The sequence below is a fragment of the Hippopotamus amphibius genome, chromosome 13, assembly GCF_030028045.1.
Source record: "Hippopotamus amphibius kiboko isolate mHipAmp2 chromosome 13, mHipAmp2.hap2, whole genome shotgun sequence".
NCBI lineage: Eukaryota > Metazoa > Chordata > Mammalia > Artiodactyla > Hippopotamidae > Hippopotamus > Hippopotamus amphibius.
In genome coordinates, this window is record NC_080198.1 from 30,444,728 (window position 1) to 30,458,207 (window position 13,480).

Here is a 13,480-nt window from a genome sequence, read left to right on the forward strand (position 1 = left end):
GCCCTTGGGCCTATCCAACATATACACATCAAAAAGTCAAACATGAGGCAAAGGAGTAAAAGGAAGTCAATCACAGAGACTATGCGAACTCCAATCCTGTTCTGTCAGATATAAGTGTGACCTTGAACCAGTTACTCGTCTTTTGAATGTAAAATGGGGCTAATACTATCACACAGAACTGGTTTTAAAGGGCTAAGTGAATTACTGTGCTTGAACCAGTGCATAACAATAAATGCTCTACTGATATTAAATATTATAATTATTCCAACAAAAAGCAGTTTGAATTTTCAGGCAAAGAAAAGACAAAGTATGGGTCACTGAGGTCAAAGAATGCTTAAGAAGAAAGGTAAGGTTCAAGCTGGGCTGTGAAGGACAGGGAAGATTTTTGGAAGATGGGACAGGAGGGTCATTATAATGACTAAAACAAGCAAGAAATGGCCCCCGTACAGAATGCAGCCACCCTCTGCAAGTCAGCTGGGATGGGAAGGACCTCCAGATCTAAATAGTAAGTGCTCTCTCTCTGAGGCCACCTGTGGGGAAAGCAGACCCTCACCTAGGGTCAGTGCGGGAACTAGCACTAGAAAGTGCCCACGACTGGACTTGGGAGCTCATGCGATGCAGTGTCCAAACCACACAACGTCTGGAGCACTGTCTCACCTTTCCACCTGGTGGACTGAAGGCTAATCTGCCCCACCCAAACCATGGCTTCAGGGGAGGAGCTTTGAATTACTAGGAACAAAACGAGTCATTTGCCTGCCCTGCTTGATCTGTGTCCAGCTGGAGAACAAATTCCTACTCTCTGTAGTAACATTATACACAAATTAAACCAAACAACTGGGAACAGAAAAGCCTTTTACAATACATGCCTTAGAGCTAAAGGTTTATATCTAAAAGACATACGATTTATATTTGTGTTCTAGTTTTTCCAGATATTTAGATGCCCCAAGTCAGAATTTTGTTTAAACGTTTTCCTAATGACCAAAAAAAAAAAGAGAGAGAGCTTACCTGCCAGCTATTTTCTACAGAAATTCCTCTTTGTACTCGAATGATATATTCCTAAAAAAAAGGGGGGGGGAAGAGCCTCAATTACAAAACACCAAAATCATGCAGCTAAATGCATGGGCCTAGAGATGATCATACTAAGTGAAGTCGGACAGAGAGAGACAAATATCATATGATATCACTTATATGTGGAATCTAAAAAAAAAAGATACAAATGAATTTATTTACAAAACAGAAATAGACTCACTGACATAGAAAACAAACTTATGGTTACCAAAGGGGAAAGCGGCGGGGGAGGGATAAATTAGGAGTTTAGGATTAAAACATACACATTACGATATACAACACTAGATTTTAATTTAAAAAATTTTAATAATACAAAACAAAAAATAACCCACCCAAATCAGAGGAGCAAAAATATTAAGTGAAAGTATCAGATAAAGTAGACTTCAGAGCAAAGATTACTGGAAGCAGAGAGGGACATAAAGACAAAAGGGTAATCTCGCAACAAGACACAGCAATGTTAAATGTGTATGCACCAAACACTAGAGCTGCAAAATACATGAAGCAAAAACTGACAGAACTGGAAGAACAGATGACTCCACGATTATAGCTGGAGACTTCAACAACCCTCTCTCAGCAATTGATAGAACAGCTAAACAGAAAACCAGTAAGGATATAGAGGAATTCAACAATACCATTATTGATGAAAAGTAAATCAGTAAGATTAATAATCTTATTGAATACTAATTAATAATTAATAATCAGTTACTCTAAGAAAGAAATGAAAACTTTTCTCTGAGCCAACCTGAGGACTATAACCCAGGAGACAGTCTTTCAGAAAGCTCTGAAGACTATTCCACCTGTTAGAGGTCAAAGCACAGTTATAGAAGTTTTTGAGACAGTTATACGTCAAATGACATATCAACAATCTACACAATCCAGATCTGCATGTATGAAAAAAGCAAGTCGTGGGTCATGGTGACCGCTTATGAGATTAAGAAGGAATGCTATCTCCTAAGGAGGTCCGGTTAATGCAGACACACAATACATACTAAAGGGAAGGAGGAAGCCCAAATGGGCTAAGAAAAATTTTATGTTCGAATTTTTCTTGTCTTGCCATGGAATATGAATTTTACTCCATCACCATCCATCAACAGATTTAATCAGCATTTATAGAACACTCCATCCAACAACAGCAGAATATACATTCTTTTCACGAGGATATACAGATGGCAAATAAGCACAGGAAAAGATATTCAATATTACTAGTCATCAAGCAAATGCAAATTAAGACCACGATGAGATATCACTATACCCCATCAGAATGGCTAAAACAAAAAATAATGATAACACCAAATGCTGGCTAGGATAACAGAGAAACTGGATCACACATAAATTAATGGTGGGAATTTTAAATGGTACAGACACTCTGGAACACAGTTTGGCAGTTTCTAAAAAAATTAAAACATGCAATTATCATATGACTCAACAACTGCACACCTGGACATTTATTCCAGAGAAACAAAAACTTATGTCCATATAATAACTCACACATGAAAAGTTCACAGCAGCTTTATTGGCAATAGCCCAAAAGTAGAAACGAGCCTGATGTCCTTAAACAGGTAAATGGTTAAACTTTGCTACACCCACACCAGGGAATACTACTCAGCAACAAAAAGGAATAAACTATTGATACATGCAACAGATTGGATGAATCTCCAGAGAATTGTGCTGAGTGAAAAAGCCAATCCCAAAAGATTATAAACTACGTCTCCATTCATACAACATTCATGCAGTGACAAGATTACAGATATGGAGAACAGCCTAGTGGTTGCCAAGAGTTAAGGCTGGGGTAGCAGGGTATGTGTGGAGGGGAATCATCTGTGGCTACAGAAGGGCAAAGTGAAGTGCTATGGGTTGAATGTCTCTAACCAAAGATGATGGTATTAGGAGGTGGGACCTTTTGGAGGTACTTAGGTCATAAGAGTGAAGCCCTCATGGATGGGATTAGTGCCCTTATAAAAGAGGCTCCAGAGGGGTCCCTTGCCCCTTCCACCATGTGAGGATAGTTTGAGAAGGTGCTAACTGTGAACCTGGAGGAGGACCATCACCAGAAGGCAACCATGCTGGCACTTTAGTCTAGGATTTCCAACCTCCACAACAATGAGAAATAAATTTCTTTTGTGTATAGGCCACTCGGTTTACAGTATTTTGTTAGAGCATCCCGAATGGATTAAGACATGAGGGATATGTGGACCAATGGAAATGTACTGTATCTTGATTGTATCAATATTAGTGTCTTGGCTGTGACATTGTACCAAGTTTTGCAAGATACTCCCAGTGAAAGAAACTGGACAATGAATACATGGGACCTCTCTGCAATGTTTCTTACCACTGTATGAGAATCTACAATTATCTCAAATAAAAAAATTTAATGTTAAGCATTCAAAACTAGTAAGATGGAGGCAGAAAACTAAGATCCATGATTTTTACTGCTCAAAGTCTGCATTTTATATGCACAGTCAGCTAGAAAAGGCCATGGTTAAGAAAACAAGTAAAAAGGTGGAATAGATATGCAGTGATGGCATTTTCCAAAGAAACCAAATCTAGTGACCCCCAAAGCTGCCTGATCATTGAAATCTTCCTGCTCCTGGGGAGCGAGGAGAAGTGGGGTGGGGGGCGAAGGGGAAGCTGGGACGAAGTGAGAAAGTAGCATAGACATATTTACACTACCAACTGTAAAAGAGATAGCTAGTGGGAAGTTGCTGTATAACAAAAGGAGATCAACTTGATGATGGGTGATGCCTTAGAGGGCCAGGACAGGGAAGGTGGGAGGGAGTCGTGGGAGGGAGGGGATATGGGGATATACGTATAAATACAGCTGATCCACTTTGATGTACCTCAAAAACTGGTAGAAGAGTGTAAAGCAAATATATTCCAATAAAGAGTTTAAAAAAAATACACATTCCCAGGCCTTGCACCAGACTTGCTGAATCAGAATCTCTAGGATAGAAACTAGGAATTAGACATTTTAATAGCCTCCCTGGGAATTCTTACTAATCAAATAAGCAGGAAAGAGAGACTCAGTCCAGCCTTCTGCTTATACACACAAGGAGTTATGATGGAGGTATAGATGAAATCATATAAAAAATATTCACTTTTTTTCCTCAGATGCTCAGAATTGCTTTAACATCTCTGGATGGTGTGATTTAGGTATTACTCACGGTCACTACTCAACCAGTGCTTATCAACACAGGACTCAACAAATCCTTTCTACTGAATTAATTCTGATTTAAATAGGTTATTCAGAAAATAAGGCCAAATAAGCACTGTTAACTTGGTAACTGAATTTTAAAGTAGATCTTCTTACACTATCATTCATTTCCATTCTGTTTAGTTCGCGAAGGTTGATGAAGTCCACATAAGCAGGAATTTCTGCTGGCTCTGGACTTTGTTAAGAATGGTACATTCAACAACATCCACTCAATTACAAGTGAATCAACTATGTACCTGGCACCCTGCTTAGCTGGTTTCATGTGGGGTTATAAAATAAATATTTCAAAACTGACTTGTGTAGTACAGCAAATCTCTAAAGCAATATGCCAATGCAATTATTTCTGAATACATAAAGATAAAATGCTAAAAATATGACATTCTCATATTTGGGGATCAGTCTGTTAGCTTTGAAATTTTCTTATTTTCTCAGGGTTGTCTTACTGGCAAATTGTCTGGGCTTTTACATTCTTATAGTAGAGCTAAAATCAGCACATATAATTGAGTATTTCCAAACGACTACACATAGATAAGTTTTGAGGTCTAAGTCAGGAGAGAATTGTTCTTTCTCAAAGATCACTTCAAGCATCCATTGCTTCACTGTGATTTTATGAGAGGAATAATATTAATTTAAAAAATTCCAGTTCAATGTTGAGCACTTGGTAGGTGCTAAGGAAACATTGCTGTCCTGCTTTATATACTCTGAGTTTAAAGTTTAGACCTGTGTTTTACAAAGATGTTGCTGCCAATTGTAAACATCAACTAAGCACCTATCATGTTCCAATCCCTGTGCTTTGCTCATGATGGGGGTATAACTCCAAACAAGAAAGGTGCAGTCTGACTCCATTCTTTCCCTCTGGTGATGCACAGTTTAGGGGTTTTGGTCTTTTTTTTTTTAACCTGGCTATAAAATGGCACACAATAATGTTGGGGAAAAGCATTTGACAAAAGGGAAGCAGTACCTACAAGATAGGGCCTGGGTCCTGATGTCAGACTGTGATATCCCCAAATGACATCCTAAGTAATGTTTCTGCCTAGACACCCTTTATGTTTATATCAGTGTTTCTCCAAAGAGGGTGGTTCGGCCCCAGGGGAGATCTGGAGACATCTTTGGTTGTCATGGGATGAGGGAGTGCTATGGGCATCTGATAGCTAGAGGTGAGAGATGCTGCTAAACACCTAAGATGCACAGGACAGCCTCACAACGAAGGACTGCCAGGCCCCGAATGTCAACAGTGCTGAGGCTGAGATACCCAGGTCCAGGTGCATCGAGTAAAACAGGTCATTCCAGTCCCTGGAGGCTGGGGATGCAGGGTGGTTGGAGAGGTTACTTCTGTCATCACCTGTCCTCAGCTGCAGCCGACTGGTACTCCACACACCACACCACTGGGAGCACACGTGCATCACCACCTAGAGGGCTCACTTAATTAGTGGTGGCTTCAAAAACCCCAATGTGTTTCCCCTGTGAAGACACATTAAGACACATTAAAGGGACTTCCCTAGTGGCACAGCGATTAAGAATCTGCCTGCCAATGCAGGGGACACAGGTTTGATCCCTGGACCGGGAAGATCCCACGTGCCACAGAGCAACAAAGCCTGCGCGCCACAACTACTGAGCCTGTGGGCCACAATTACTGAAGCTCACATGCCTAGAGCCCGTGCTCCACAACAAGAGAAGCCACCGCAATGAGAAGCCCGTGCACCGCAATGAAGAGGAGCCCCTGCTCACCACAACTAGAGAAAGCCCACATACAGCAATGATGACCCAACACAGCCAATAAGTAAATAAGTAAATAAATTAATAATTTTTTTAAAAAAATTAAAAAATACAAATGCTTTTTAAAAAAAAAAAAACCCTAAAAAAAAAAAAGACACATTAAAGCTTCAGTGTGGCCCTCAGGTCCCATCTGCCATGTGGTTACATATACAGAAAGACAATGGGAAATAGGTAAGGTGATTTTGCTCAGAAATACTTTTTTTTTTTTTTTTTGGGGGGGGTACACCAGGTTCAACAGAAATACTTTTATTCCACCTGAATGGAGCGAGTTCATCCCTAACTAAAAAACATTTTAATTTTTTTAGTTTGCTTGATACTACCACCCAGCCTGACCAAAAAGAAATACTTTCACCTCAAATCTCCAATTTGTAAACTAAACATAGCACAGCTGTTCTACTGCTTGCAACCAGGCTGAAGCTCTGATTAAAGCAGAGAGAAGAGTGCCCTGGAGACCAGCAGAAACCCAACGTTTGAAGTCAGGCTTCCACCTCCAGAGCTGGAGTCAGCAGCCCGGAATCCTCCAGTGAATCATTCCCCTCTTTGCCACCCTCTCTGATGCGGAACAGAACCTGCAGTCTATGTAAGAGAAAATAAACCAGCAGACACGGAAGGGAGAGCTAAGAGCCCTGCAGGGCGGCTCTGCGTCACACTGACCTATGCCGGCTGCCCATCCCTGCCATCTGCTGCCACTTCCCCAAAGGGCCTTCTTCCCACTCCTCTTCACAACACCACACTCCTTACCTCGGCAGGACAGGGTGGCTGTCCTGTGGAGACTAGCATGTGGGTGTTTTGGCAAGTCAGTGTGGTTGGGGCCGAAAGGCACTGGGGCCACGCGATTTCTGACTTAAGGGAAGAGAAGAGAGAATTAACGTAAAATAAGCAGTGATCTTGTGCCAGGAACTTTGCTAAGCCCCTTAACACTTCTCATCCAATCCTCACAGCCATCTGGACAGCAGATTCCAGCAAAATTAAGTGAGCTGTCCAAGGTCGCACAGCTCGGAGGCAGCTGGTTGGGAACTGGAACCCAAGCTGCCGATGCCTAGGACCCTCCAAGCTGCCAGGCATGGCTGGCCACCCCCAGGGACCGGGGGACGCCCTGAGCCCAGCTCCTCTGCAGCCCTGAGTGATAGAGGTCCTCACCAGTCTGGGGAACTCGGGTGGACTCATCCTGAGCGGGCGGGGGCGGGGGCTGTCATGTCCACAACGGCTGGTAGACGCTTCCCGTGCAGGCCACTTTCCCAGTAAGCTTCCTCACTGACATTTTTTAATTCCTGAGTTTCCGAAAAGATATTTAAGATTTCACGGCACTGGAGCTGGTATTCAAAGATGCCTTGCTGTGATGAGATTTTAGAAAACCTAGGGAGGAAAACTTATTTTGAATCTGTCTGGCCCCAAATTACTTTAATGAGGCTATACACACAGACCACTTTGAAAGAAATGTGTAAAAGAAGCTAAAGCCAAAACGTAAGCCAACCTCCAAATCCTTTTGGCATGGCTATCAGATTTACTGCGACTCAGACTACAGAGAGATGGGGCAGCTGTTTGGAGGTATTTTACCTGTCAGTGTTCCCACATCTCTACCTCTAAAGCAGAGGGTCCCAACCCTGCTACAGTCTAGAACCACCTAGAGAACTTAAAAACAAGAAGAAGAAAAGACATCCATGCTTTGACCCTAACTCCCAGAGATTCTGACTTCTGGGCTGAGGCACAGGCGTTAGTAGGTCTTAAAAGTTCTCCAGGTGATGCTAACGTGCTGCCGGAGGTGAGAGCCATGGTTCTAAAACCCCTGAAACAGGAAGCAGCACTACAAAAATAACAACCCTCTCCAGAGAGGAAGGAAACCAGTGAACCAAGCACCCACCACAATGCACAGCGTCCTCTCCTCCTACCCTCCGCCCGCCCTGCCTCTTCACAGGGGCTCTCCTTTCTTCTTGGGTGTAGGAGGCACCTAACCTGAGCTGTCCAGATTCCCCACACGGTCCTGCGGTGGCAGCCCCACTCACAGGACCCAACGTCCCCATCAGGTGAACAAGGAAGAACAGTAACTCTCATTTGCAGCCGGAGGCACTAAGTCTCTGAAAGGATACACGCCTTGACTAGAGAGCAGTGGATCTGGGATAGGAGGCCCGGTCTGCGTGTCTCCAGAGCCCACGAGCCACATCGCTCCCAGTTCACTGCCAGATCCACATCCTCCCAGCACTTTCCCATCGTAGGAAGGCCCGCAAAGAAAGCTGAGCACAACTGACCTTGCTGGACACCCAGTACTATGCTACTTCCCTGACCAGGAACCTTCCAGGGCTCCCACTGGCCATGGGATAAAACCCAAACTCTTTAGCCTAGCTTCCATGCTCCTCCATCACCTGCCTGAACGGTCCTAACCCTTTCTTTCTACTCAATCCCTCCTCTACCCAGTCAGACCCTGTGTATCCTAAACACCCCTTACTTACTCCTTTCCCTTTGCTGTTCTACCTAGTCAAAACCTGGGACTTTCAGCTTTTTAACCATGTTATGGCTATCTTTGTCCCATGTCTGTCTATGTTTGGGGGGGTGGGGAGGGGGTGGGGATCTCTCCAACTGAACTAAGTCTTTCAAAGGCTAGAATCACACATTTCTTCGTATTCCAAATAGCACCCAGCACAAGGTCAGGCCAACGGGCAGAAGCACAGTGGATGCTCGGTGATGGGTACTGGTTAACCGACTGCTTGCACCTTCGGGAAGGAGGTAGCATGGTGCTGTCCTCATGTGCACCTACACCCAGGTAAAGTCTAATAGCACTCTCCAGAAAATCCCCATGGGTCTCCCACTCTCCCACGCCCTCAGACTTTATAAAATCAATATTTAGACCCACACAGCACAACAGCTGCAGCCCTGGGGCAGTGGGTGGCACCACCCTGCAGGACAGCAAGCTTTCTGAGGAAATTCTCATGGTTGCAGGACTTCTTTTTGTTTTGTTCTTTTTCTTTAAGAACTTTTATTGAGATACAATTGACATACAATAAACTGCATATATTTAAAGTGTACAGTTTGATATTTTTTTTCTTATTAGTAATGTATATATGGCAATCCCAATCTCCCAATTCATTCCCCCACAACCCCCCCCCCGCCCCTTGATTTCCCCACTTGGTGTCCATATGTTTGTTCTTTACATCTGTGTCTCTGTTTATGCCTTGCAAACCAGTTGATTTGTACCTTTTTTCTATATTCCACCTATATATATGTAACACTATTTTTTTTTTTGTTTTGTTTTTGTTTTTTTTTTTTTTTTTTTTTTTCTTGGCGCACGGGCTTAGTTACTCCGTGGCATGTGGGATCTTCCTGGAGCAGGGCTTGAACCCGTGTCTCCTGCATTGGGAGGCGGATTCTTAACCACTGCGCCACCTAGGAAGCCCATATATATGTAACACTATTTTTAAAAGCTAAAAAATGTTCAACTTCAATTGCTAAAATACACAGATTAGTTCATCAGAAATGCCTAAAGCATCCTCTGCGCTCCTTTGTCCCTGATGCTCCTTTCAGATCACAACAAAAGTAAAAAGTAAAAGGTTTTCCTTAAGCCCAAATATTACATATCCCTTAGGATCTATCTCATCAAGCAGGCAGGGAACAAATTTATTTACTTTCTTCCCTATCCATTGATTAAACATTTAAAAAAATTACTTCCCAACTAGTGTCTTATAACGCAATGTGCTGGAAATGTAAACACTGGCCTTTCTGTTCAGGCTTTTATACTCTGGGAGCAGCAGGTTCACTCCTGATGTCTTTGACATCATTGGTTCTGCCCATCAAATAGAATTCTTTGTTGGGAACAAGACTGACAAAATGAGCATGGTGGTTGGACGTGGCATAAAAAGCTGAAATTGCAGCTATATCCCAGCCATCTTCTTGGTTGAAGCCATGCACCTCGAGCTTTTTGAAATGGTCCTCTGTTATTTCATCGGTTCAGGAAATAGCAAGTGCAAATTCCAACATTGCCTTTTCCCGGGCAGAGAGGTCAGACTTTCTCCAGTTCACAGAGACCTGGTCAGAGAGCACTGGGTTCTTTGAGAAGACCCTGAACCGGGCACTGTGGACAACCACGCTATACGAGCACCTGTTGGCCAGGCTGGTCACCACAATGATGAGTTCCTTGTCAGCTGTGCTGAGCTGGCCTGTTTTCTTGTTACAGATGGCATTGTAACGCGCAAAGAAGGCTCTGAATTCCAATGGACGGTGAGACAACACTTTAAATACGTTTGGTAAAAATCCCGTCATCGGCTGCACAATACCAAGGCGGCAAAGCACCGACATGCTGGCGGGTGCGGGAGTTCTGCTCAGCTCACTGGCCACCTGCCTAGCTCCTTACAATCCTCAACATTCCACTTAGAATTAATGATTACTTCTTGCTTTGCTAAGTATTCATTATTTATCGTTGTTTTACCTGCAGATTTTCAGGGCTGGAACATGTCTTTGTTTTATTTTAAGTGCTGTGCAAGCCAATAATGTACAAAACCTGCCCTCAAATGAATGAAAGCACTGAGGGTTTTAAAAGGCATTTGAATAATCACCACTATCTTAAACTGAGTTCTGGCAACTGAGTGAAGCCAAGTGTATCTCCTTTCCAACCACGTGAAATAAATTTCATTTAAAACCTAACTGACTGAATCATAGAACCTTGCACTTTAACTTTATGCAAAACAAATTCTCCACTTTCCACTGTGCATTCACAGAAGGGACAAGGAACACATCACAAGCACGCTTTGGTCCCCGCAGTGAGATCCAGTGCTGTGCATGCCTCCTTCTCCAGGCCTTTTGAAGTCCACGCTCTCCTCTGCAGGATGGTCTCCTGCCCTGCCAGGGGAGCTGGTCTCCATGCAGACTTCAAAGACAGCCAATGTTCCAGCCAGGAGAGAGACTGCAAAGCAGCACTCAAAAATCCTTGTGACCTCAGCCACGACTACAGGATAGATGCAGCATTTAAACAGCAGTTCCTGCAACATTCTATAGTACAGAGACCCCTAAATGACACCGAAGCAAGTATATAATTTGCTAGGACGGGAACCCATGAATTCCATCTTACGTCAAAGCAAAGAAAATAAACCTTGGAAAATCTGAGGCTCAACTAAGTAGTAATTAAAAATGAAATATAACCTTTGCTTGTTCAATAATCCTCACATGTCTTGGGCCGACACCCTGAAAGGGTAGAGACAGACGCAGTGAACATAATCTCAGAGAACCACCCACGACATATTTAATTGGCTAGAAAAGACAAACACACAAACTTTGATCTGGCTGGCAGTCATGATTTTTATGTAGGATCTGGTATCTAAGGTGGCCAACTCCTCATACCTCAGCTGGTACCAACCTAAAGCCCCTGCCAGGACTGATGTGCTCCTCTTCCTTGGGCTACTTTTCTATCTACCCCTGTCTGCCACTGCCCGGGACACAGGCAACCCAGGGTCCTTCTGGAGCCCGAAGCAGGAGCTGGTCACTGTGTGGTGATCAGCCACCACGCGCACCCCTTCCCCGTGCCACAACCACAAAGCCCCGGGGGAAGGGGCAGCAGCGCTCTGCCACTTACTAGTTTTGTGACCTAATTCCTCCAAGCCTCGGTTTACTCATCTGCAAAATTACCTTTCCAACAGGCTGTGGCAAATATTAGGTGAGGTCGTGTACTTAGAGCATCCAGCACTAGGCTAGCTTCGTAACTTAGTTTCCTTTTCTGCTAAGAAAATAGAGAAGGCAAGGTGTCTGCATGTGAATTCATCACGGCTTTAACCAGCAAGCACACAAGACGGCAGCTGCACCAAGCAGAAATGAGCAGCAGCCATTCTCTCTCTGAACGTGGGAACAACCTTATCAGTCTCTGACTGCTAATGAGGAATACCATTCTCCCAGCCTCTGTCATCCCAGCTTCCATGCCCACTTTTAAAGGGGGCTAATTAAAAAGCCTCCCCCAATCACAAATTAGATGTGATTTAAATTCTCTTAGCTATTGTTTTCTACTTTTCACTTTATCCTCAATGAGCACATATTACATTTCTAATCAGGAAAAACAATTTTTTAAGGAGTTCCTTGGTTTGTCACACATGTAGTTTAAAACATGCTACTTTAAAATAAGGAATCCCAGACTTCCCTGATGGCTCAGTGGTTAAGAATCCGTCTGCCAATGCAGGGGACACAGGTTCAATCCCTGCTCCAGGAAGATACCACATTCCATGAAGCAAATGAGCCCGTGAGCCACAACTACTGAGCCTGTGCTCTGGAGTCCATGAGCCACAACTATTGAGCCCAGGTGCCACAACTACTGAAGCCTGCGCGCCTAGAGCCTGTGCTCTACAAGAAGCCACCACACTGAGAAGCCCGTGCACCGCAATGAAGAGTAGCCCCTGCTCACTGCAACTAGAGAAAGCCTGAGGGCAGCAACGAAGACCCACCACAGCCAATAAATAAATTAATTAATTTTAAAAAAATTGCTCATTAATAAAATAAAATAAGAAATCCTGAGGGCTTCCCTGGTAGCCCAGTGGTGAAGAATCTGCCTGCCAATGCAGAGGACATGGGTTTGAACCTGGGGCCAGGAAGATCCCACATGCCGTGGAGCAACTTAGCCCATGGGCCACAACTACTGAGCCTGCGCTCTAGAGCCTGTGAGCCACAACTTTTGAGCCCATGTGCCACAACTACTGAAGCCCATGCGCCTAGAGCCCATGCTCTGCAACAAGAGAAGCCACCACAATGAGAAGCCCACGCACCACAATGAAGAGTAGCCCCCTCTTGCTGCAACTAGAGAAAGCCCACACACAACGAAGACCCAACGCAGCCAATAAATAAATAACTGTATTTTTTTTTTAAATAAAAGGAATCCCGAGTAATACAATAAGGACTGAAATTATCTGAGCTTGGATAAGAGCACAGTACATTATCAATGATAAATGCAAGGCAGCATCTTTTTTCTTTTGCCAAGAGGCCTTCTGGTCATTTTACAATGCATCAGCACTTTTACTGTACTGGGAAGACTGGAAAAACAGAAGATGAAAGTCAAATAAATGAACTCTTCTATTCATATCAGGGGTGGTGATAAAACATTTGGTAGGAAAAAATCTTGCAACTATGAGTTGAAGTCAAGCTAGGGGAGTCCCTATTGGTTTCAATAATTTATAGTAGAATTGGTCACCATCGCTAAGGATAAGGGAGAGTTGACTACACATAAATCTATTCTTCCTGGCCTAAAAATGTCACTGCGTTCTCCTGAGACACTAGTTACAATTCATAATCAACCACATACGTGCCTGTTCACACCATGCTGCCATTTACGTCTTCAGAGCTGAAGGTAATAATTGCTGTTTATGGAGCACTTACTATACGCCTTCTATTCCTCAGCTTATTCCATCTCCCAGCAATGCGTGGAGGTAGATACCACTATCCCTCTTTTACAAGAATCCCAAG

General features: G+C 43.5%; 1 protein-coding gene across 9 annotated transcripts in view; it reads right to left on the minus strand.

Annotated features, from left to right (window-relative positions):
- Positions 1 to 13,480, minus strand: part of PXK (PX domain containing serine/threonine kinase like) — a 76,029-nt gene that overhangs the window by 48,146 nt on the left and 14,403 nt on the right. For 3 of the 9 annotated variants that reach the window (XM_057704557.1, XM_057704555.1, XM_057704561.1), the window contains exon 2: positions 1,006 to 1,056. The exons of 3 other annotated variants lie outside the window; for them this stretch is intronic. In XM_057704557.1, the coding sequence (XP_057560540.1) occupies positions 1,006 to 1,056 (51 nt within the window). Of the gene's footprint in view, positions 1 to 1,005; positions 1,057 to 6,796; positions 6,899 to 7,195; positions 7,412 to 13,480 lie in introns of all 9 variants that reach the window. 3 more of the 9 variants (XM_057704554.1, XM_057704553.1, XM_057704560.1) reach the window with 2 other exon arrangements.